The following is a 23,064-nucleotide window of genomic DNA, read 5'->3' on the forward strand; positions in this document are numbered from 1 at the left end:
CTGATACATGTTGAATTATAAATTAGTATCGCTGTTGTTGGGAATTTTCTTCTCTCTTGACGTCATTCTCGTCATCGTCGTCTTTATCTTCATTCTCGCCATTCTCGTCACGTTGAAGCGGTTGGTGGAGATGTTCTGTGTGATTTGGATGAATGACTTGGTTAGCAGCAGCAGAAGGATCTGTTGTGTTTATGGTATTATCATGTACGCCTTCTTCTACCTCCACAGCTTCCGCAGTGGGTGAATTGGCTTGTGTGTTGTTCGATTGAGTATTTGGATCACTCTCATCAATGTTAATGACCTCATCAACATGCTCATCATCGCTTAAATCAAGCGTCAAATCATTATTGTGGACCCAGCGCTTTAGTTTTAACTTTGAATTTGGTACTGTAGTTATAGGCGCCTCAACTTTCTCAAAATTGTGACAAGGTGAATTGAGCTGCTGATTTAGATTATAAAATTGCTTTTGCATGTTCTGTAAATGCCTGCTTGTCATTCTTCTTGGACGTAATCAATGAACCAAATACAACAACAATACGCTCAATTAACTCCGATAAGAGAATTTTCTTGGTATTTTGATCATTTGTCGCTTTATAATAGGCAGCAAGATATAATCGATACCATTATTGAGGATAGAACTTTATCGAGATTCCCTCCTTGTCCGGAGTATCGATTTAGCTTTCTAAAAATGCTCATTTCTAAACTTGAATCCGTTCTTGATGGCGATGAAATGGTCCGTGTTTTTTGTCTTGGTTGTGCCGTTGGAATTACCGCTTAAACGAGGCATTTACAGGAAGTTAGACAAGAAATTTATGATGCATTCGTAGATGCTTTATCTCTATCCAAGTGTGGTGATGGGTTTGTTGGTGTTTGACGCACTCGCTCATTCTCACCGCTCAAACAGCCCACCGCAATCAAGTTATAAGACGTACTACTACAACCAAGACCCACTCACTCTGTACGAAGATCAGACTACTATTAGTAAAGGCACAACAGGGCTAGTAACTTGGTTCGTTGGTTTGAGATTGCACTACCTATCTAATCATAATCATGTCATCATGTCATTCTAGGATTTCAGCTCAGTCTATGGCTCGTGACATATACAATCCTGATACAAAACTCCACAAGCACCTTGCATCAGCTTCAAAAGTGCTAGAATTGGGCGCTGGTTGTGGATTGGTGAGTATGGTAGTGAGTAAGCTATTCAATAGCACAGTATACGCGACAGATGTGGATGAGAATGTACTTCAAAGGTTAGAAAGAAATGTTAATCTGAACAATCTTTCCACCAGGGTCGTTGGATTGGATTGGTTCAACGATCGAGACGTTGTAACGAACATTATCCCAGATGTAGTCGTCGCAGCTGACGTAGTCTATGACGATTACCTCTTCTCTCCCCTGCTTACCATCCTCCAGGAGTGTTTGAGGATGAATCATCAGTGCAAAATTTACATAAGGGGTGTTATTCGTAATGAGCGTACTTATCAGAAATTCATCAGTATGTTGCGGGAAGATATTAAACGTGAGTATTCATCTCCTGGAATGTACAACCAATTTCGCCAAGCTCACACATTCGTACCTCCTCAGATGACATCAATATCATGCAAATCAAAAATGAATGTACTCAAATCCGCAACCCGGCTTCGAACAATCGACCAAATGAGGACATGTACGAGGTTTTGATTGGGTGATACGCGTCTGTATTTCTAGGACTCAATGTATTTATCACTAGTGAATTACGTTGGACGCGTTAAAATGAAAAGTTTCATGTCTATTCTCGTACCAGAAGATTTTAACCGGGGAGCTGTGTTTCGCTTAAATTAAGGATTCAAGGGGTAAGGAGGGATATATGAAAGCACAGCAATAAACCGTCTTGCAAATAAATAACGATGATTACGATGAAATCGAATATAAGAAATAAACGCGTTAAGAAGAATCTGCGGGTCAGGTTCCTACTCGATCCGTCAACGGACAGGTCAATACATGTCGGAGTTAGTGATGAGCGGTGCATTACATTGCATTTAGCTGACAATCGATAGTATGATAAAGGTGGATATGATAATAAGCGTCGGGCAGTAAATACGTCTGTATACACCCATGCTCCCGCTGCATACTCGACGACGCGTTCAAGATGCTACATATGCGACAGTTATAGGCGCGGAACTAGCAGTGCAGGATCACTGAGCAGCAGTTCACAGTCACACAAACGGAGTGCAGGATCATCCATCGGTGGCAGTCTGGGCAATCACAGCAATCACAACAGCTTTTACAGCCATATCAACAATAGTGCAGGATCACTCAACAGAATACCACCATACTACGATTACTACACTGGCATCGTCTCGAGTCTGACACCGCAGATGCACGTATACTATTGCTAGAAGCGATGGTCTATTTATTCAACGATATTTAAGTCAACGTACTTGTAAACTATTTGTTTCTCATTAAGCGCAAACCTTGTGTGCGTTTGGCTAGCCTGTAGAGCAACCCAGTAGTGAACAAGCTGAGGGAGAACCACGTGAATGCGTAAACAGCATGCTGATTGCGCAGTTCAATTTTGGATGGTCTACCAACAGGCACACCTTGTGCCAATCTAGAGCCAGGCAAACCATCGTAAATCTCGTCAATCAGAACGTTTTCGATGGGAGTGTTAGTGAGTGAGGAAAGATGTGTTGCTATAGCAGGTACATCGACCCAGAGCCAAACATTATCAGCGGGGATGTTATCGGGGGTGAACATGTTTCTCTTCTGGGAGACTCTGAGCATGCCGACAATGTCTACATCCGTGCTGGTGTTCCCGAGTGAGCTAAGAAAGCTATCGAGATTGTCATTGTGTATGAAACCTCTATTGACGAGTACTGTCTGTCCGTCGTGTCTTAGTAGTGGCTGTATAACATGCACACCAATCTCGCCATCAAGTGTACGTGGACCGACGGCTATGGCGTGGTTTAAGAGAGTGCCACCAGCTGTAACCTTCCTATACTCAAATTCTGGGAGGACCGAAGTATCAATGTGCTTCGGAAGAGGTAGTGGATCTTGACCAAGCTTATCATCCAATTCTGCGATTAGATTTAATTTCCAGTCTAATCGCCGCACTTGCCAGAAACCAAGATAAAGAGTGAAAATCGGGATGGCAGATAGTGCTAGCAAGCCAGCAGTGGGAAATTGGAAAGACTTTTGGTTCTTATACTTTGGCGGAGATTGATATCTAATTGGTAATTTTGCGTTATTTAGAGTACGAGTTGATCGCAACGCTGCTCTAATCATACCGGCCATGAACGGAGCAGAAAGCGAGACGAGTAATGACGCAAAAGCGGTGCAGACGTTTAGAGAGGTGGGATTGAATGCGATTTGACGCGTACACTCACATGCGTACTTGTAGGCCTTTAGACTGATCGATCACGATAACGATTCAAAACTGAGTTATACGGATATAGAGAATACACTTTCTTCAGTGGGAATTGGATTGGATGAAGGATTCACAACAGAATTATTAAACTCGCGTCCTGACAAATCAAACAGCCAAGAGCTTACGTTTCCAGTGTTTCTGACTATGTTCAAAGAAAAACTCGATAAAATGGACAATAGCGGAGTGTTAGCCGAGAGCTTTGAAAGCTTCGATGGGGATTTCAAAGGCTATTTAAATGCAAATGAGCTGCTGAGGGCGGTAGAGGAGTTCGGTGATGTGGGTGAGCTTTCCAAGCTAATTGAATCAGGCACTTTCACCGATAGAATGGGTAATTTCCATTATAGCAAGTGGATAGAATCAATGAGCGTGAATCAATCAACTCAATAGTAACACTGCAACTTGTATCGATAAAAAACGCGTATAAATATTGTATTCTAATCAGTAATCAACTCCTGACACTGCCAATCCTCATAACTACCATCTGGCAAGTATCTTCTCACAATCAACGGGACTTTCTTAGATGACAACTCTTTTATTGCTATTTGCAGAGGATCAGTCTCACCAGCCTCAATTGGAACGAGAACAGGTGCGTTCATAGAAATTTGCAATGCACGTGTACCTAGAATACGTGCCCTTTCGTATTTAGTCATATATGGAGTTGTCACTCTGTCTTCATTTGCGACTGTAGCCGTGGATCCAGTGATCGCAGCACCAGAGGTAACAACATTTGAATCATCTTCCATTGGCGCAACGTTATCTTCCTCTTCCTTGAAACATTTTAGTCTTTCTCACTTCAATTACGCGTACAAACCATTCCAGCATCCTGATAGAAGCTTGTAGCCTTTAGAGAGAGCGTTCACGTATTCAAAGACTACTCACTCTTGTCCTTCATCTACCTATTAACATTAATCAGCTATGTTCCCCCCGCAATTCCTTACTCCCACCATTCCATCCACATCCTCGTTATCTGACATAATGATAGTATTTACTCAAGGAATTCATGGATAAAAATACAATCTAATAAATATATTCAAACATTTTCACTCTTATTTACACTCTTGCGTACGCTAAACAACCTCCTCAACTTGCTTCCCATCTTTGAAGTTTTTCTCTCCAGTTTCTTTGGTGGGTTTGAAGGTGTTGGCGGTGTTGAGGGTGTTGAAGGTGCTTTGTTTGTATTAAAGGCTGCGTTTGTAACACCCACAGGTGAAACAGGCGACATACTCCTGTTACGCAGTGAAGTCGTCTTCCCTTCACTATCAGTAACTTTCAACGCCGGAAAGGGCGATAACTTGGGATCACTATCGTAAAACTCCTTATTCGATTGTATTGATGGCTTGTTTTTTATTATTCTGAATGATCCAAATGATCTCTGTGATTTTACCTTTTTATGCTTCCCCTTACCCATCTCTGACTGTGCCAACTTTGATTTTGGTAGTGTTGTCATTGATCTAGTAAGCATAGCCTGTGACTTTGCATTATCGGCGTTGCGTGCTGCCAAATGTATTTGTGGTTGTGGCTTTAACTCTGAAGATTTGCGTGTTGCACTGTATGCACCGTTTATTTGTTCAGTCAAGGGTATATCTTCATCTATAGTTGGTTGTATTGATTGCATTGGTTGTATATCCGAGGTGTTAGTTGGCTTTTCTTCATTTTCCTTTCCGTTTCCTTTGTCTGTCTCTATCTCTTTAAAACGATCACCTTGGTCCTCCTCTTCCTTATGCTCCTCCATATCACCCATTCCGATTCCAAATTCATTAACAAATTGAGGTCCGAGTAACTGAGCCAACCTGTCAGGACCTAAAGTCTTGCGCAGTTCATTTATATATGCTGAAGAAGTGAAATGAATCTGTCTTCTACGTCTTTGTGCTGCTTTGTTTGAAATTTCAGAGTTAATTATATCAAGTTGATCAACTTTATCAACATGATCAACCTCCTCAACTTCCTCATAAGTGATATCATCATCACTATCCTCAATATCACTATTGGCGGGTGATAAACGTGTTGAAGTGTTTAACATTCTCTCATACTCAAATTTATCACCATTTCCAGCAGATGAAGGTGAACCTATAGAATTTGTGGACTCTAAGCTTTGCTTACGTTCCCTTTTTGGAGTGGGTGGAACAAGAAGAAGGTTTGAAGGGAGAATTTGAGGAGGCTTAGAAGAGTTGAGGAGGTTATCAAAGTTGCTCAAGTCAAGGTCACCCAATGAACTTCTCCTCTTTTGAGTAGTTTGTGTTGGTGGTTGTCTACGACTACCTAAACGCTTAAGCATGTTAGCTCTTGCAGCTTGTCTAGAATCATCTCTGCTACCACGACCACCAATTGCACCAGTGACGGTGTTACTCCTCAGTAAGCGAGAATTTTCATCATTGTTGAGTAAAGCACCATTAACGAGCTTGTTGAAGGCGTTTACTCTTGCAGTTGCACTGTTTGATCTAGATAAAAGGGAGTTACCATGTTTTGATAGCAATTGATCTTGTAATTGAGTGAGAGTGAGTAGTTGTTTCTTAGTAGGCTTTTGAGGGGAGTGAGGGTTGACGAGTTGGAGAGTGAGTGAGTTATCTAAGGTTTCTGGATTTTCTGCTTTATCGTTATCGCCTTGCTTGTCATCTTCACCGTCGCTGTTTGTGGATTGTACACTATCCAACACTGGTTCGTAGATAGTGGGTGAATAGGGTGAGTTTGGAGCGAAATTGCTAGTATCTAATCTACTATCATTACTAGTATCTTTACTAATATCCCTACTAGCATCTAAATTACTATCATTGCTACCACCAGAAACATTCCTCCTAGGAATAGAAGCAGCCCTTCTAAGCTTATCAACAGCTAGCGCTCTAACATTCTTGTTATCCATTTTAATAGCAATTGTTTATAGCCAACACTATAAACATTTACTAGTAACTCAATTGATTGTTCGAGAATAAAATGCGCAGCAAGTAAATTCAAGTAAATTGCGTAATAATCCAGTTGAAATTGATTTGACTAGTAAAATTCAAATCAGCTTCAAATGTTCAAGTTTAACCTTCTATTATTTAGACCACCATGGACCCCATTGAGCCGGGAACTTCAATCAAACCAGAGGATATCTCAGAGGTATTTATACGTTATTAGGGTATTTACTATAGCTTAAAGTATGCAGGATATTGGTACTGAGGTGTGTATATGGTGATAATACCCAATTCACTCAAACATTTCCAAGGTCTTCGCAGATGAATCTATAAACCTCGATGACGATGATAATAAGGTGTGGCTGATAAAGGTTGGTTGTAAATTTCCACTCTCCTCCCTTCAAACCTCCCTTAGATTCCTAAATTCCTCAAAGAACGCTGGGAGAAAGTTGAGCAAGATGCTTTGGAGTTGGGTACTCTACGCGTCTACAACGACAACTCTGTAAAAGTTATTCTACCTCCAGAACATACAGATCAAATCACTCAAGACCTTCCCAGAGAATACACTCTCAATGTACACAAACATTCTAGCGAGAATAATTACATATTCGCTGAAAAAGATGGTGATATTACACCACAGCAATCTCAACTCGCTGCTTCTGGCGCTTTTTCCCGTGTCAATCACCCAATACATACGCGTTTATCCGGTAGGATTCACCACGAAGGTGCTCTTATCCCAGATCTCAATGACAGCTACAAAAGTATTATGAAAGCTAGACATATTTCTGCTTCACAGCCAAAACGTACTGCTAAGATTCTCGAACCACAAGATACAAAACTACAGCATGGATTCAACACTGCCTCTCGTTTCTCCTCCTTCGTTAAAACCGATAAAGGCAAGAAAGCTGGTGCTCAATTTGAACGCGCTGCTCGTATGCCCAAGAATGAACTACTTGACCTCCTCTTTAGCCTGTTTGAGAGGAATAAATATTGGAATATGCGCGATTTGCGTGCTAGAACTCAGCAGCCACTTACTTATCTCAAGGAAACTCTCATGACTATAGCACATTTAGCTAACAAAGGCCCTTATCATGGTCATTGGTATTTGCAGGATGTCTATCAGAGAGAACACCACGATAAGGTCAAACAGCACGCAGAATTTGAACGAGAAGCTAGACAGAATGATGACGATGATGATGATGTTATGGATGACAATAATGATAGCAATGCATAGATGTAACGATTTTTACACTTCTTTCTTCATGTTGGCGGTAGTACTATTATTGAATTCCAACGCAACTACCGCATTAGAGAATACGATGAGTATCTGTGTATCTGATATTGCTTGACAGGTGAGTATCCGGGAGGTGGGGATGATAGCATGTGTCATTGGTGTGCTCGACACACCCCTTCGTCGACCTAGCGACTCTAAGCGCGGTCTGTTACTGCTTCTATGAGCACTAATACTACCACTGCTATGTGTACTACCGGCAAACTCGCTTCTGACACCTCGCACATCGCGCACATGACCCACTTCAAACGACCTTCTCTCCACGACGGCATCTTCGCAATGCGATAACGCGACGCGCCACGCCTCCCAACTGCGACCATTGCGACAAACACCGACGACGCAGTCGGTGAATGTTGCGCAGGTGTTAAATCGCGCGTCCAAATGTAGCGGTGAAGTGTGTGAGGGGAGTGTAAGTGGGTGTGTATGTGTGCACGTCGAGCAACCTGCAAATAAAGTTAGTCAACTCTTACCAACCCACTAAGCAAAAATGTATCTTACCATCGCCATTTTCACCTTTCGCTGCACTCACCCGTCGTGAGAACCCATGGTTAGCTAACGGGTACCCAACTCCCTCCTCAGTCTGGCTGTGGCTGCTGGTTCCTGCGCCACCCTTACGCGATCTGTTTCGGAGCAGCATTGGTGTTGGTGTGCTGGTATTGGTGTTGGTATTGCTTGCGTTACTAGCATCCTTTACATCCTTTGCATCACTCAAGTTGGTGCTTGGGACATCCCCACTCATGCCAACAGTCAGCATATCCAACGAGACAGAATGCAGGGTGCATCTGAGCACATGCACAGCAATCGCATCATCGCTGCACGCGCACGTGCACAATCTCGGTTTGACTATTTCAACATGAGTGAGAGTGGGAGTGTCTGAGAGTATTCCCTCCAACACTCCAATGACTTGGCTGCACTCTCCCCCCACATCCACAGCGCGTATGGCACCTTGGGATGATTGAAAGAAAACCACTTTCTTGCGTCCCATCTCAACGAGGTCGATGAGAGTGTCTTGATTGCCTCCTTTTTCATGGGCATCTTCATCCCAGTACCGCTGCAATTTGCCCCATAAAATCTTGGACTGTCTGTGGCAATCGTAGGTGAATATGCTCAGTGTATTTGTATCTCCCTGTGCACCCCTCACACCAACGAAAACTTGCGGCTTTGACAAAAAGACAAATTGTGCGTGATGAGTGATGGTGAAGCTGCGATAATCAACTAAGCGCCAAAACAAAGCGGATTGATTAGAGTATACGCAGACCAACACGTCCGCAGCGGAGGCGGAGTTGCCATCGTTATCATCATTGACATGGTTAGCATCATTAGGGTCATTACCATCGCTAGCATCGCTAGCATCGCCAGCAACTCCGCAACTGCTTCTGAATTCCAATGCAGATACGGGGACAGGCGAGATAGGCGAGGAAGAGTCCACAGACTCTCCATCTTCACCACTACGCAGACCTTCGAGGTGACGTGGAACAGGGACACCGCTGCGCATATCCCACAATATCACTGCCCCATCGGTCCAACCAACGGCGATCAGAGAATTGCTCGCCACCAGCGCAGTCACTTTGGCAGTCGCAACCGGGCCATTAGCTTCATTGTTAGCCTCAGATTGCGACGGAATAGTCAGAAGGAAGCGTTGGCCGCAGTGCACCACATTGACATCATCAAGCACCGTACACCACGCCAGCAGAGATGGTGTGGATGCGACGTGGGCGATGTCGACGCTATCTACCACTTCAACGGAGGCATTGATTTGTAGAGAGTGTGATTTTGAGCGAGGGTTTGATTGTGAGTTTTCCTCCCTTCTATGCGGTTGCAGCTGCTGATGCTCGCTCGGGGGCTGCGCATCAATATTACTACCACTCCCACCCCTGCTCATGCCCACACTCTCGTCGAGTTTGCTCCGCTGCAGCTCATGGAGCTCCTTATCTTTAAGCAGAAAGAGGAGGAGGCAGTAGAGGGCGACGAGAGAAGATCCAATGGGGAGAACGACAACCTTGACCGACCATAGAAACGCGCGTGTGCGCGGTGCAAATAGCTCCTGCTGCTCAAGCGCGTCAAGTTTTTCCTGAGACGCATAAGTAGTGAGGAAAGTAGGTGGATTGATGTGAATATTCACGAACGCATGCGCCCCATCCTCTGAGAGGATCGACCAAACGTGTTGTGAGAAGGTGAAGGTGGGCGAGTGGTTGTAGTTGTGTTCGGGTGCGTCCAAGTGTGATTGGGAGTGTGCGTGTGAGTGTGAGTGTACTTGCGATGGCAGCGTCATGTAGTAGAGTGTGCTCATTATCAGTATCAGCTGCATTGGTCGTCAGCTTACACTACTCTCAGTCAATACACCAACCACCCTTTCCCCTACTCTCCACTCACCACTAACAAACTCGCATTGCGCGTTGAGCGCGCTTTCCACACTGCCTTTGTAGCTATTATCAGCGGATTCGAAGTGAAGGTGTGCTTCTTGGGGGTATCGGAGGGACTGTGAGTATGAGCATGGGCAGGGGCCGTAGCACCTGGCTGAATACCTTGATGAATGAGGTCGGAGAGCTGCGATACTTGTCAGCCAACCCCGAGCAGCCAATCAAACGCACCTCTAATCGCTGTATATCCACCGAAAGAATAGTAATGAAAAAGGTGGACTGCAGAAAGTAGTCAATCACACTAACGACAGAGGCGAAAATGCAGAATTCTCTGATCATCCCCGGCAGCAGATAGCCCGCAATAGCGAGTAGAGTGAGGTCCGAAAGAACAGTCATACCGATAACTGGACCGACTTTAGCCATGCCCTGACCAACACGTTCAGGTACAGGGAGCGAGATTGATGTAGATACCACTGCACGCGCAATTGTGAGCATGTTCTCTACACCAACGACAACAATCACGAATGGGACTACGGTCCATGGAATTAGGCGCAGTCTCCAGTCGCACAACTCGAGGAGAGATATTGACATGATGGTAGATACACAGAGCTGTGCTATGCCTGTAATAGCTAGACCGAAGCGCGAGTGGACCTGATGAAGACGGGAGACGGATATGGACAAGTAAATGATGAAGAGAACGTAGGCTATACCGAAGATGTAAGGGAGTGATGAAGGGTACGCAGAGTGTGGGTTTCGATGGATGGAGATTTCCTTGTGGGGGGATTGAGAGGGTACAGCATGTGCGTCAAGCGCGCTAAGATTCTGGAAGAAGAGGGAGTGATCGTGAGAGTCGTGGAACAAGATGGTAGTGATAGCATATGGGAGCTGGTTGAACTGTGCAATAGTGCTCGCAGAATCGTTGTATAAAAGAGAGAATGGAGAGAGAATGAAGCAGTCTTGATCGAATTTGAGGCAATGGTGATCGGATATAGATGAAATGTTATCTAATAGCGATTGGTAGTTATCGTCTAGAGGTGACACAACCAATTCAGCGCTGTAATTGCTTCCGAACCCATTATGCCCAGCAGTGAATGAAAAATGGTTATCCCACATGGAATAAAAATCTGCGTTATTGAAATTATTCGAATTTATATCTAAATTCCTCTTATCGTGCTTTGTCCACAGCAACAGTCCAAACGCCGGATAGAATAATGACGTTATCGCAAACCCACAGAGCAGCACCGTTGATATTTGATTCCTAGCGCATCTCTTGCCTTGCAAATAATTCAAATGTCTTGCTAACGAAATTATTCTATCGGCAACTTGACTGATTAACGTCATGGTTACATTCCAACTAAGTAATTATCATGTCATTTTAGCTTTTCATCTTTTTCATCGCTTTTTTCACGATGATCTGTGCTTTATTCGCAGCCCTATGAAGACGCTTTAGTTGGCTAAACAACTACATACGTCCACTTACAGGACATACATGCAGTGTATCATGACAATACATGTCACATTCACCGCAAAAGTCATTTCTACACTTGGGACAGCGATATCTCCCAGTGGAACTGACACCGCCACTAACGTTTGCAGCTGTAGGTGTATGTGTTGTCATGCCCCCCACAACAGGCGGAAATGTCAACCGACATCCAAAACATCTGGTAAAACTTTCATCTGTCACCCCTTCAACACCCACAGCCAGCCAATCTGCAACTGGAAACAAGTGGTGATATGATCTGGCTAGATGTGGACTACTAACAACAACCAAATCACAAACAGCGCAATCTGTTGGTATCTCACATAGCTTACTACCGCATCTCGGACATAGATAGCCTTCTCGACGTAATTCACTGTGACATGCGCATAGTGTCAGTGGGGCTGTAAATGGTAAACGAACAGCGAAACCCATTTGCATGAGATCAGCAGTATTTGATGTGTTTGATGTGTTTAATGTATTTGGCGTGTCGGCTTTGTGTATTGCTGGTGGCGGAATAGTCTCAAATAGAATATCTTTATAATGAACTTCATCGAGGGCAACGTAGAATGTACCTGTCATGTCATTTAGCGTGTTTGATAACGGTGTATCAACATACCACCAGTTTTCTCAGCAATTTCACGTAATATTCTAACTTCTGCTGCTAAAGATATTATATTAACTCTAACTTTGTCATTCATAAGTGAACGTAGTGTGTCATGAATATTTCCAGGGTCGCAAGTGGTGAGTGCGCCATAAACGATGACAATTTCCTTTGATGCGTGTGTAGGGAGGTGGCTATAGAATGTCAAGAGATGAGAGAAATACTAGAACCACCTAAAAACCCACGTCATAGACGCTCTTCCCATCTCCAAAGCATTCTGTAGGGAAGGCTCACCAGAAGGCTCAAGTTTATTCTTGTTGGTTAACGCTTTGGTGATATCGTGTGCACTTCCAGTCATTTTAGAAATCCATTCGGCCACGCCATTGCGCATAGCAATACAACCAAGCTGACCGATTGGATTCTGGTCAAAGTATTCGCGTGCATATTCGCGTGCATATTCGAGAGATAGCAGATAACGATTAGGACGCATATCCCTATCGCTCATAGCGCTGCTGAGGTCTAAAACGAGTAGTGTATGTCTGATGATAGCGCGCTGTATAGCTTCACCACCAAGTCGCCGCCTGCGCTTATTACGCTCAATAAAAGCATTAACAGAGGTAGTGAGTGAACCTGATTCGTCCTCTGCGACGACATCCCAGCTCCGTTTATACTCAGATTCCCAGCTATAACCAGTATCCTTCTTAGGCGGTTTTGATGGTTTACCACTTGAATAATCCCCGTCATCAGCGTCGAGAATATCACTATCTTCAGAATTGTCATCGTACTCCTCACGTTCCAATGACATGGCTGTGGCTGTTGCTGGTTGAGATAAAACAACCATCAACGATATGTGAGTTGAGTGTTTTCAGAGGAATTCCCGCTGAATTATTCCACAAGGACTCGCATTACAAACATGGGCCGCAAGAGAAATTACGTAGACGCTGGGTTTGAGGGTGCGCTTGGTGCTGATACAGCCGATACAGCCAGCGTACCTGAGAATAGCCCAGAGACCAACACAGAAACCCCTCAGCAACCTCCTAAGAAGAAACGTATACGCAAATCTGCAAAAAAGTATAAAAAAGCTGCCCAACACGAAGCTGAAGGGAAGAGAGAAGACACGGCAGATAATGATGGCGATAAGACGGGCGATAAGAGTGGCATTCCCAGCAATTCAAACAAATCCTCAGCTACTGGCGCTAATGCAACCACACCCCAACCATCTCAGCCATCCCAACCATCAGAAAAGAAGGCAGCCAAATTGGAGAAGACAGCGGCCATAAAGAAGCACAAATCAAACAAGCGTCGTGAGGACCGTATAGCTCAGCGCCAGTCAGACACTCTCTGCTACGGCTGTCGACAGAAAGGACATAGCGTCGACAAGTGTCCTCAGAACGATGGAAAGAAACAATCCACGTTATGCTACAGATGTGGATCTACAACGCACTCTCTCAAGCTGTGTAGAAAGCCCAAACCAAAGGACGGCGTTGAGCTGCCCTACGCCAGCTGTTTCATTTGCAACAACAAAGGTCATTTGGCTGGACAATGCGAGCGTAATCAACGAGGCGTTTACCCTCGCGGCGGTGAATGTAAGATTTGCAAGAGCGTTGAACACCTCGCAAAAGATTGTCCTGTGCGTTCTGACCAGGAGAAGGAGGCTAGAAGACCTCCTCTTATCGTTGGAACGGGTGAGACGGGCGGCAATGCAGATGAAGACGACTTCCACGTTCTCACTGCGCGTAAAACTGACATTGAGATGAAGGAGAAGGCCATCAAGAGTGGTAAAGGTGGATTGGCTACTCCAAAACAACCCAACAAGAAAGTTGTTGGATTTTAGAACCTCGCTAAAGTTTAATAGATGCATTATTTATAGATTCACGTAAATCATGGTATATCTTGTCTTTCTCCAGCTGCTCCAGCTTTTTCCAGCTTTTTTCATCCAAGGTAAAACCAAATGGCAAACATGACGAGAAGAGTGCAAGCAGCACCGATATAGAAAAGGAGGATATCCTTAGCGCTGCATGATATATTAGTGAGCGAATATCGACACAAACCCAAGCAAACAACCCACGATCGTCTCTCAATAAACCCAATTGCAGTTCTACCAAGACCGACGCCATTGGCAGCGTCGAGCAGTCTTGTTTTAGTCCCCTTGAGCAACCCTCTCTGATCGCGCATGTTTTCTAATATACTGCTTCCGTGTGCGAGGAATGAATCGAGTTGAGAGTTAGCGTTACGAGCGAAATCGTTTTCTCTGACGGCGAGATCATCCCAATGAGGAGTGTTAGGGGTGTTATGGCGAGCATTTCTATTCGGCTGGAAAAGGGGATCGTTGCGAGTTCGTAGTTGATGATCACCACTCCCTCCAATGAGATCAGATCTGAGCGATGTCGTTGCCCTCTCGCCCGCTTTCGTTTTGGATATTTCGAAACGCTGTCTGAGTGCCTTTGCTTCCTTGCGGAGATCGGCGGAGCGAGATAGTGCTTTTTCCTGCTTGGCGCTGTTCAACTCTCCTTTAGCTAGCTGCTCGTAGTCGTCAATCGTCCGATTGAGCGCTGCTAGCGACGCCGCCATCTGCCCCGTCAGCGCATTCGACAGCTCCCCTTTGTCGTTGTCCAATTTTGAAATATCTTCATTCAGCTTGTTTATCTGTCGCGTGGCTTGCGAGCTCACTGCATTCATCTGCCCGTTTTCTTATCCTTTATCGTGGTGGTGTTGGTTAGAGAGACGCGATGAGGCTCTGAGGCGAAGTGGGGGAGACACGCATGGCACGCAAGAAACGCACAAGATAATTTTATTTGCATTTACTTGGATTGCTACGACTATAACAACCACACGACTGAACAACTGAACAACTATACAACTACACAACAACTACAACGAAACAATCTTTTCACCCTTTCAATCCGTTGGCGATCGTCGTAGACATCGTCTTGGGATGCAACCGTGCACCATGCACCATGAACCATGACAGACCAAGGAAACGGATCGACAGTGACACTGACACAGGCACACCCTCCACACTCTCCAACACTCTAAAACTCAGTAAAAGCCTGCGAAGTAGCACCTGAGTAAGAAGACTGCATATCGTCAGCAAGCTCATCCTTATATCCGCCAACAGCCATGGAGTTTGAAGCGTCGCGCAGACGGTCTGACTGGGAGTAAGCGACGGAGGAAGATATGGTAGAAGGTGCAACGCTGCCCAGATCACTGCCGAGGTCTTGTGACAGTACGGAGCTAGCGTAGTTGGCATAACCACCGCCATTCTGCTTCATCATTCTACCAAATGTAGGAGGTAACCCTCCAATACCCCCACCAACTCCAACTCCTCCACCCTCAAATCCATCCTGCTTGTACGCGCTTATGCTGTTCATATCGTATGTCGAAACATCACCAAGCTCTCCGAAACCAGTCGTAGGCGTTCGCGCTCCTGTAGCTGGTATACCCGCTCCCAGTGCTTCTCGGGCGTTGATCTCAAATCTGCGCGAAAAGGGGTCGAGAGTGGCTTTGTTGAGTGGCTGCCTTGGCTTATTGAATCGTATCATAGATTCTTGCAAGTTGTTGAGAGGCCCTTCTACCAACGTCTTCTTCTCCTTGAAGTGCGTGAGCAGATGATGCCAGAGCGGATGCTTGGACAGTATCTTTGGGTTACCGAGAATGACGCTGCCGAATTTAGCCCTCGTCATTGCTACGTTGAGACGACGTGGGTCTGACAGAAACCCAATACCTTGGTGCTCGTTGGAACGCACGCACGATAGTATGATGTAGTCCTTCTCACGTCCTTGGAACGCATCAACTGATGCCACCTCCACTTGGTTGTATAGCTCCTTCTTGAGCGCACCGTTGAACTGCATGTAGTTGACTATATACGAACGCTGTCCCTCGTATGGCGTAACAATACCTATCTGTGCAGGCACAACACCCGCCTTAAAGAATTTGGTTACTATCTTCTCACAATTGCTAGCCTCAGTTCTGTTCAAGAAGGACGTCCCAGATGACGATATTTCCTCCTGACCGAGATTCTGATAGAAGAACATTGGTGTGTCTGGTATAGGCCATGGGAAGTCGACGTTCTTTCTCAGACGCTCAGGCGCAGTCACACCATTTTGCAGCGTACCTTCGTAAAACATATTCGAAGGGAACTCTGACAAACATGGATGCATACGATATTGAACTTGTAATCTGATAGGTCTGTTGCCAAGCATGACTAACCTTTCGAACAAAGACTGAGTCAAACCAGCTCTAGCAGCCTTCTTGTTCATGATGACTGGACCGAGTTGCTGGTGGTCACCAACTAGCACCGCCTGCTTACATCCCATGATTAATGGTATTGTGCACTCAGGCTCAGCAGCTTGAGTAGCTTCATCAACTAAGACCGTACGGAATTTTAACTTGCTCAATCTCGGATCACCAGCACCAACACAGGTGCAACAAATAACATCTGCTGCATTAAGTATCTCCTTCTCACATGCCCTCGTTAACGTTTTGAATTTACGTTCGTCAGATGACGACAATTCACCTTGCTCGTTTTTGAGCAATATCAGCTTCTGTAGTTCAATGTGATGGGTTGAGTTGGTTACCTGTTCATGTAGAGTGAGGAAAGTGATTGGAGATTCAACTGTTTCTCTCGATTTGGCTGTAAGTCTCACAGTCTTGAGGCCAGTCAAGTGTATCTTTTCACACAACTGGTCAACTGCAACGTTTGAAGGAGCACATACGAGAACCTGACCAGGATTCATCTTGGATAGGTGGTATACTATTGACGCAGATGTAACGGTTTTACCTGTACCAGGCGGACCCTTTGTATAATGTAAGCAGACAGCAAAATGTGAGATTCAAACAACTCACCTGAATTAAGCTAAGAGGCTTTTGTAAAACACTCTTGACAGCATACATCTGTGAGTGGTTAAGTTCAGGGAGAAAAGGTGCCGAGAATCTTGATTGATGAGGTGAGCAATGAGTGTGAGTGTGGAGAAAACTCACTTTTTAGGCATCTGAGTGCGTACAACTTGGGGTTCAAGTTCGTGACCAAGAAGTTTGTGATAGATGTAGCCACTGACAGACTGCTCATCAACAGCAAAAGTCTTCATAGCCAACTGCATACGATCGTACGAGGTGCTCTTCCAGACAAAGTCAGCTTCGAAGCCATGAGTCATGTCAATCGGGACAGCATCTTGTCTGCGCAATTCGAGAGCAATCTCGTCAGAGACGTTGTTTGGAATTTTAACTACGTGTCCGATACCGGACCACTGCCTGTCACCGCGATAACTCAAGCGCAGCTCATCACCGACAGCGAGCTTGACTTCACCAGACTCTAACTTGGGCATTGCGAACCAAGCAACACGCTTCTGATTAAGACCAATATCCCAACGGACGACTAAATCGGGCTGGGATTGAGATTCCTTTAGACGCTTATCGTAGTCAGCTTCGATTTTAACCAAAGGACCAAAGATATTTTGATATTGATAAGCGTCTTCGTAGCGGAGGAGGATAGGTTGGGGTTCTTCATCAACGCCAGGTCTGTCGAGGTCTTGGAGAGTGGCGGATTTGTTCTCTTTCCAGAGATCTTCTAGTCTGTTAATTTGATGGTAGGAGATTTGCCTTGCGCGTAATTGCTCAGATTCGGAGGGAACCTTGACCAACCAAGTAAGAAAGCTGCGATCTTGAATGAGAGGGGACCATTGGGAGGTGTCCCAAACGATATCGCGTGTACCAGTCATAGCGGCGCACGGTTGTCTGCATAGAAGGACGACAACGGTATCAGATTTGGCGGGGATGAAGCCAAGGATGAAAACGTTCTTCGAGCCGCAGTTGTAGCATTCAGGCTGAGTTTCACCGAGTGGGGATTCTTGGTGTAGGACGACTTGCTTATGTTTACTTCTAACGAGGTGGTTTACAATGTGTGAGCCGGAAGTGGAACCTCTTGCGTTACAAAACCATTTCAAGCAAGTCTGGCATTTAACGACGCACGCTGGGTTGTGTATACCGCAGTAACTACACGCGTGTTCAGGGAGATCACCCTTTAAATCATCAAGAACGAGATCATCGTCGTCGAGTTGTTGTGGCAGTGGCTGTGACTGCTGCAAACTTAAATCATTGAAATTGCTCAAATCATTAAAATTCAATTCGTTCAAATCATTTTCCAGGTTATTTGTACCGTAACTGTAGCTGGATTGTAACTCGAATTGATCCAAGTCCATTGATGGTGTTGGTTCTAGTTGAACGAGCGTGTTATCTTTGAATTTACAAATATTCTCAAATATTCTTTAAATTTACTCAAAATGTCAAAATCAAAGAATTTTAAATCATTTTACGCTGTCAAGAAGGGTAGGAATCCTGGCATTTATACGCTTTGGTCTGAGTGTGAATCTCAAGTTAAGCAATATCCTGGCGCTATATTCAAAGGCTTTAAAAACGAACAAGATGCTATTCAATTTCTTGATATTCCCTGCAGCAAAGACAACACCAACAAAATCCCTCAGAAACGCAAATTAGATTCATCTACAGATTCTCAAAAGAAACCAAAACCTCAACCATCTCCGACTCCCCCTCCTCCTCCTGTCCAACGGGATAGAGCTGGTTTCTACCACAACAAAGCTGTCGTTTACACTGACGGCGCTTGTACAAGCAACGGCAAATCTAACTCACAAGCTGGTTGCGGCGTATTTTGGGGTGAAAATTCTCACCTAAACGTGTCTGGAAAACTTCCTGGTCCAATTCAAACAAACAACAGAGGTGAGATGTTAGCTTTAATACGCGCTTTGGAGAGTTGCCCACGTGATGTTAGACTTTTGAATATCTTTTCTGATTCGGAGTACACTATAAACTGTGTGTCTTGTTGTCCCATCTTCCATAATTTAACAAACATAAAAGGTCTCACTAAATTCAGAGCTGGCATTGAAAAACGCGAATTTAAAGCCTCTGGTAACAGTGAAAAGCCCATCAAGAACGTTGACATGATCAAATACCTATACGCGTTATTCGATAACCACACTGCTGCTATTAAACTCAATTGGGTCAAAGGACATGACAGTGGGTGTTTAATCTTTCTTTTTTTATCTCGTCACTAACCACCCAATCAGATCATCCTGATAATGAGGCTGCTGATGCCCTTGCAGTTCAAGGTGCTAAAATGCCTATAGTCCCTGACGACGTCGATTGGGAATCACTTGCGATCCTACAATCTTCAAACGCAGATGATCTATTCTCTTAAACGTATTTCCCTTTTGTATTTATATTCTTATGTAATTTTGCCAATACTAAAGCCAGCTTATGTCATATCGGATCGCAAGCAATCGCAACCAGCAATTGTCGGAAGTTGAGATTTTAAAGATATTTTTGGATATATTTAATCACCTCGGCTTGAATAACGCGTAACATCCACTGCAAAGCCTTCGGAAGCCTTCCATTGCTTTTGCGGAATTTTCGTGTTTTCGTCGCCAAAACACACGACAGCAACGAGAATTAAGAGATATAAACCGTCATATATTTTTGAACAGCATCCACACTGTAATCACATCAGAATATAAGAATCTAAGCAGACAAGCACCCTTGAACCAATACCGTCATCATCGAAATGGTTTGTAGGGATGAGCACCTATCCAAGCTATTTAACACACGTTCCAGTCATTCCCAGTAGATCTCTCTAAATTCCAAAGCTTAAAATTAGACTATACGTGAGTGATTTGTTTCCGCTTACTAAATCGTCTGACAAATGACGATTCAGACGCCCAAATCTCTCTGAGCAAGAGAAAAGCGCTCTTTTAGCCAACATCAACATCTTCCGTGATGCCATCGTCGCATTCTCTGCCACTGGTGCGTCATTGATGCGTACTCCAACGCGACTCCCGCTTACGTAGCCATCCAGGTGCCGCAAGAGGTGTGTCTGGCCACACTGGTGGACCATTCGACACTGCCCCAGAAGTCTGTATCCTCCTCGCTCTCATTAACGCAAACCCTGAAAAGTTCATCGACACCTTCTTCGATGAAGCTGGCCACCGTGTAGCAACCCAATACCTTCTCTCCACTCTCGACGGACACATCGATCCAGAGCACCTCCTCAACTACCGTGAAGCCAACTCGAAGCTCCCTGGTCACCCTGAGTTAGGTCTCACTCCAGGTGTAAAATTCTCTTCTGGTCGTCTCGGACACATGTGGGCTATGATCAACGGTGTTGCTCTCGCCAACAAGGACAAGAATGTCATCATGTTGGGGTCTGACGGTTCCCAGCAAGAAGGTGACGATGCCGAAGCTGCTCGTCTCGCCGTCGCCCAAAACCTCAACGTCAAATTGTTCGTTGACGACAATGACGTCACTATCTCTGGTCACCCATCAAAATACATGAAGGGCTACTCTGTTGCAAACACCCTCCAAGGTCACGGCTTGAAGGTTGTGCGCGCTGAAGGTGAAAACATCGATTCTCTCTACAAGGCTGTCTGTGAGGTCGTTGCGCACGATGGTCCAGCTGCCGTCGTATCTTCAAGAAAGATCGCTCCGGAAATCGAGGGCATCGAAGGTGAATCTCACGCTCACGATGTCATCCCTGTCGCCGTTGCCAAGAAGTACCTCACCAAGCGTGGCTATTCTGAAGACCAGCTCAAGTTCTACGACAACATCAAGCCAAAAGCTTTCAGCTACGAATACAAGGGTGCCACCTCCGACAAGGGCGCCAACAGAGTCATCTTTGGTGAGGCCGTCAACTCTGTCCTCGACAAGCTCTCAAAGGAGGAAGCTGCCAGACGCGTAATGGTTATCGACTCGGATCTTGAAGGCTCAACTGGTTTGAAGGGTATCCACTCTGCCCACCCTGAAGTTTTCGTTCCATCTGGTGTCATGGAGCGTGGTAACTTCTCTGCTGCCGCTGGTTTCGGTTTCGGTGGTAACGGTGAGCGTCAAGGTGTTTTCTCTACCTTCTCAGCTTTCTTGGAAATGTGCTTGTCTGAAATGACCATGGCTAGACTCAACCACTGTAACGTTCTCTGCCACTTCTCTCACTCTGGTGTTGATGAAATGGCTGACAACACCTGTCACTTTGGTTTGAACCACTTCTTCGCCGACAACGGCTTAGAAGACACCGCACCAACAAGCCTCTACTTCCCAGCTGACGGTGAGCAAATGAAGGCTATCGTCAACACCGTTTTCTGGAACGAAGGTATTAGAATTGTCTTCTCTACCCGTTCAAAGGTTCCATATATCCTCAAGCAAGGCACTCAAGACAAGCTTTTCGGCGGTGACTACAAGTTTGTTCCAGGAAAGGAAGAAGTTGTAAGAACTGGTTCAGCTGGTTACGTCATCTCATTCGGTGACATGTTGCACCGTTCATTGGACGCTGTCGAGCGTCTCCGTGAACAAGGTGTTGACGTTGGTTTAATCAACAAGCCAACTCTCAACGTCGTCGATGAGGACGCCATGAAGGTATACGGCTCTTCACCATTTGTTCTCGTCGTTGAGTCCATCTCTCAAAAGAACGGCTTGGGTTCTAGACTCGGTACCCAACTCATTCAACGCGGATTCACACCTAAGTACAAGCACATCGGATCATTCCACGAAGGCTGCGGTGGTATCTCTGACCAAATCCCTTACCAAAAGCTTCACCCAGCTGACATTGAATCTCAAGTCAGAGCGCTTTTGGCTTAAGTTGATCCGAGTACTACCTAATCAAGTCCTTCTATGAAAAATGTAATCTGATTTATTTACTTTCTTTTTATCCTTTATGAGATGTTTTGGGAGATGTGGTCTACTTGATATCCGGCAAACCGAAGTCTGACAGTTTCAAGTCTTGTAGGGAGGTAAGAGTTTGATAAACGCCCTTTACGCTATCGTCGTCTTTGTACAAGTCAAGTAGTTCCGGTTCAGGTACCCAAATGACTGAAGATGAAATGTTAGCAATGACGTTACAGCTACTCCTGCCCACCTTTCATATTGCCATTGAGGCCAGCCTGCACACCTGGCACTGCATCTTCGAACACAAGGCAGCTGTCGCGCGCGAGGAGGTTTTCCTTTGAAGGGCTACTAACGCCATTAACGTCGTATCCAATATCAGCGCCCAATCTCTGAGCGGCAATTAAGAAAGTATCTGGGTTCGGTTTGCCCAAACCAGGACCGACGTCGTCAGCTGTGACGCAATTCTCCCCAAAGAGCGACATGAGGTGATGGACGACTGGAGCGTTACACTTTTGCATCAGACTGCTCTTGCGGCTACCAGTAGCTACAGCGATAGGAATATTGTGTGCTTTGAGGTGCGTCACCAGCTCGAGTGCACCAGGACGCAGTGCTAGTCTTGGCCAAGCCTCATTCTGTTTAGCGTTGCGCTGCGCTATGTATTCGTCCACTGTGAGAGGGATCTGCAGTGCGTTGACGAGATACTCGCACGCAACTCTCTCATCTAACGTTGTGTTAGTCTTGTACAAGTGGTCAGTTCGTCACCCAGTCACTCACGCTTGCCCATCATATTCGCCTTGAGCGTCCCTGATTCAGCTGTTAAGAGACGTTGTAACGGACGCTCTACCGCTTACAGTTAAACTTCTTCCCATACGGTAAGAGTATCTCGTTCGTTACTTCCGTATACACCCGCTCACTGTCTATCAGAAGCCCCTGCTTGCGTTCAGCACGCATTTGCCGCAGACTCACCTACTCACGTCTAGATCGAACAGCACGTACTTTGTTGTGGTCATATCGTCGCTGTAACAGATGAGAGTGGTGAATCACTCGCGAAATCAAACGTCGTGCTATTATCAAGCTACATTTATGCATACAGTATTCAATTATAGCTCGATTATCCCCACTCTCACTACATCACTCTTATTTCCAGAACGGGCGTGGCATGTTCAATGACGTCTCCGTCAACACTGTAATTACTGCGAACTTGATTAATTCGAAAGTGCCTTTATCGCGAATATCTTAGTTATGTGCTTTGCGATTGTCCAGATAAATGTAGCTTGTTTCAGGGAGTATAATTGGTATCTAAAATATAAATTCCTGCTATTCTGCCTTCTATTGTCCTAATGCAACTTTGGAAACCCCTCCAACCCCATTA

The 23,064-nt window shown here is 45.1% G+C and overlaps 16 protein-coding genes across 16 annotated transcripts; 7 read left to right on the forward strand and 9 right to left on the reverse strand.

Moving 5' to 3' along the window:
* Positions 1–22: 22 nt before the first annotated feature.
* On the reverse strand, positions 23–496 carry J056_004589 (uncharacterized protein; the record flags this gene model as incomplete). Its single annotated transcript, XM_009269784.1, has 1 exon — positions 23–496. One exon carries the CDS (start codon positions 494–496, stop codon positions 23–25), a length of 474 nt encoding a protein of 157 aa, XP_009268059.1.
* A 192-nt stretch (positions 497–688) lies between these two features.
* On the forward strand, positions 689–1,691 carry J056_004590 (Protein FAM86A; the record flags this gene model as incomplete). Its single annotated transcript, XM_009269785.1, has 5 exons — positions 689–733; positions 794–858; positions 905–1,009; positions 1,071–1,522; positions 1,588–1,691. 5 exons carry the CDS (start codon positions 689–691, stop codon positions 1,689–1,691), a joined length of 771 nt encoding a protein of 256 aa, XP_009268060.1.
* A 207-nt stretch (positions 1,692–1,898) lies between these two features.
* J056_004591 (uncharacterized protein) lies at positions 1,899–2,381 on the forward strand (the record flags this gene model as incomplete). Its single annotated transcript, XM_009269786.1, has 2 exons — positions 1,899–1,991; positions 2,040–2,381. The coding sequence occupies 2 exons, from the start codon at positions 1,899–1,901 to the stop codon at positions 2,379–2,381; spliced, it is 435 nt and encodes a 144-aa protein (XP_009268061.1).
* A 49-nt stretch (positions 2,382–2,430) lies between these two features.
* Positions 2,431–3,276, reverse strand: J056_004592 (SURF1-like protein; the record flags this gene model as incomplete). Its single annotated transcript, XM_009269787.1, has 1 exon — positions 2,431–3,276. One exon carries the CDS (start codon positions 3,274–3,276, stop codon positions 2,431–2,433), a length of 846 nt encoding a protein of 281 aa, XP_009268062.1.
* A 26-nt stretch (positions 3,277–3,302) lies between these two features.
* On the forward strand, positions 3,303–3,796 carry J056_004593 (putative myosin regulatory light chain; the record flags this gene model as incomplete). The annotated part of the gene is made up of 2 exons (XM_009269788.1): positions 3,303–3,334; positions 3,391–3,796. 2 exons carry the CDS (start codon positions 3,303–3,305, stop codon positions 3,794–3,796), a joined length of 438 nt encoding a protein of 145 aa, XP_009268063.1.
* A 47-nt stretch (positions 3,797–3,843) lies between these two features.
* On the reverse strand, positions 3,844–4,383 carry J056_004594 (DNA-directed RNA polymerases I, II, and III subunit RPABC2; the record flags this gene model as incomplete). The annotated part of the gene is made up of 4 exons (XM_009269789.1): positions 3,844–4,176; positions 4,221–4,242; positions 4,289–4,305; positions 4,354–4,383. 4 exons carry the CDS (start codon positions 4,381–4,383, stop codon positions 3,844–3,846), a joined length of 402 nt encoding a protein of 133 aa, XP_009268064.1.
* Positions 4,384–4,439: 56 nt separating this feature from the next.
* Positions 4,440–6,266, reverse strand: J056_004595 (uncharacterized protein; the record flags this gene model as incomplete). Its single annotated transcript, XM_009269790.1, has 1 exon — positions 4,440–6,266. The coding sequence occupies one exon, from the start codon at positions 6,264–6,266 to the stop codon at positions 4,440–4,442; it is 1,827 nt and encodes a 608-aa protein (XP_009268065.1).
* A 188-nt stretch (positions 6,267–6,454) lies between these two features.
* J056_004596 (Transcription initiation factor IIF subunit beta) lies at positions 6,455–7,534 on the forward strand (the record flags this gene model as incomplete). Its single annotated transcript, XM_009269791.1, has 4 exons — positions 6,455–6,505; positions 6,552–6,566; positions 6,612–6,671; positions 6,716–7,534. The coding sequence occupies 4 exons, from the start codon at positions 6,455–6,457 to the stop codon at positions 7,532–7,534; spliced, it is 945 nt and encodes a 314-aa protein (XP_009268066.1).
* A 73-nt stretch (positions 7,535–7,607) lies between these two features.
* Positions 7,608–11,064, reverse strand: J056_004597 (Sterol regulatory element-binding protein cleavage-activating protein; the record flags this gene model as incomplete). The annotated part of the gene is made up of 5 exons (XM_009269792.1): positions 7,608–7,627; positions 7,708–8,034; positions 8,090–9,893; positions 9,965–10,138; positions 10,183–11,064. The coding sequence occupies 5 exons, from the start codon at positions 11,062–11,064 to the stop codon at positions 7,608–7,610; spliced, it is 3,207 nt and encodes a 1,068-aa protein (XP_009268067.1).
* Positions 11,065–11,694: 630 nt separating this feature from the next.
* On the reverse strand, positions 11,695–12,837 carry J056_004598 (Suppressor of stem-loop protein 1; the record flags this gene model as incomplete). The annotated part of the gene is made up of 4 exons (XM_009269793.1): positions 11,695–11,804; positions 11,860–12,003; positions 12,048–12,226; positions 12,278–12,837. The coding sequence occupies 4 exons, from the start codon at positions 12,835–12,837 to the stop codon at positions 11,695–11,697; spliced, it is 993 nt and encodes a 330-aa protein (XP_009268068.1).
* Positions 12,838–12,945: 108 nt separating this feature from the next.
* On the forward strand, positions 12,946–13,866 carry J056_004599 (uncharacterized protein; the record flags this gene model as incomplete). The annotated part of the gene is made up of 1 exon (XM_009269794.1): positions 12,946–13,866. One exon carries the CDS (start codon positions 12,946–12,948, stop codon positions 13,864–13,866), a length of 921 nt encoding a protein of 306 aa, XP_009268069.1.
* A 98-nt stretch (positions 13,867–13,964) lies between these two features.
* Positions 13,965–14,711, reverse strand: J056_004600 (Protein transport protein bos1; the record flags this gene model as incomplete). The annotated part of the gene is made up of 2 exons (XM_009269795.1): positions 13,965–14,046; positions 14,101–14,711. 2 exons carry the CDS (start codon positions 14,709–14,711, stop codon positions 13,965–13,967), a joined length of 693 nt encoding a protein of 230 aa, XP_009268070.1.
* A 353-nt stretch (positions 14,712–15,064) lies between these two features.
* Positions 15,065–18,229, reverse strand: J056_004601 (Regulator of nonsense transcripts 1; the record flags this gene model as incomplete). The annotated part of the gene is made up of 3 exons (XM_009269796.1): positions 15,065–16,828; positions 16,878–16,965; positions 17,013–18,229. 3 exons carry the CDS (start codon positions 18,227–18,229, stop codon positions 15,065–15,067), a joined length of 3,069 nt encoding a protein of 1,022 aa, XP_009268071.1.
* Positions 18,230–18,310: 81 nt separating this feature from the next.
* On the forward strand, positions 18,311–19,242 carry J056_004602 (Ribonuclease H1; the record flags this gene model as incomplete). The annotated part of the gene is made up of 3 exons (XM_009269797.1): positions 18,311–18,857; positions 18,903–19,061; positions 19,112–19,242. The coding sequence occupies 3 exons, from the start codon at positions 18,311–18,313 to the stop codon at positions 19,240–19,242; spliced, it is 837 nt and encodes a 278-aa protein (XP_009268072.1).
* A 363-nt stretch (positions 19,243–19,605) lies between these two features.
* Positions 19,606–21,665, forward strand: J056_004603 (Transketolase; the record flags this gene model as incomplete). The annotated part of the gene is made up of 4 exons (XM_009269798.1): positions 19,606–19,612; positions 19,666–19,705; positions 19,756–19,844; positions 19,897–21,665. The coding sequence occupies 4 exons, from the start codon at positions 19,606–19,608 to the stop codon at positions 21,663–21,665; spliced, it is 1,905 nt and encodes a 634-aa protein (XP_009268073.1).
* Positions 21,666–21,765: 100 nt separating this feature from the next.
* J056_004604 (Pseudouridine-5'-monophosphatase) lies at positions 21,766–22,702 on the reverse strand (the record flags this gene model as incomplete). Its single annotated transcript, XM_009269799.1, has 5 exons — positions 21,766–21,896; positions 21,943–22,413; positions 22,467–22,496; positions 22,544–22,622; positions 22,667–22,702. 5 exons carry the CDS (start codon positions 22,700–22,702, stop codon positions 21,766–21,768), a joined length of 747 nt encoding a protein of 248 aa, XP_009268074.1.
* Between the last annotated feature and the right edge of the window lie 362 nt (positions 22,703–23,064).

This window comes from Wallemia ichthyophaga (genome assembly GCF_000400465.1).
Source record: "Wallemia ichthyophaga EXF-994 unplaced genomic scaffold scaffold8, whole genome shotgun sequence".
Lineage (NCBI taxonomy): Eukaryota > Fungi > Basidiomycota > Wallemiomycetes > Wallemiales > Wallemiaceae > Wallemia > Wallemia ichthyophaga.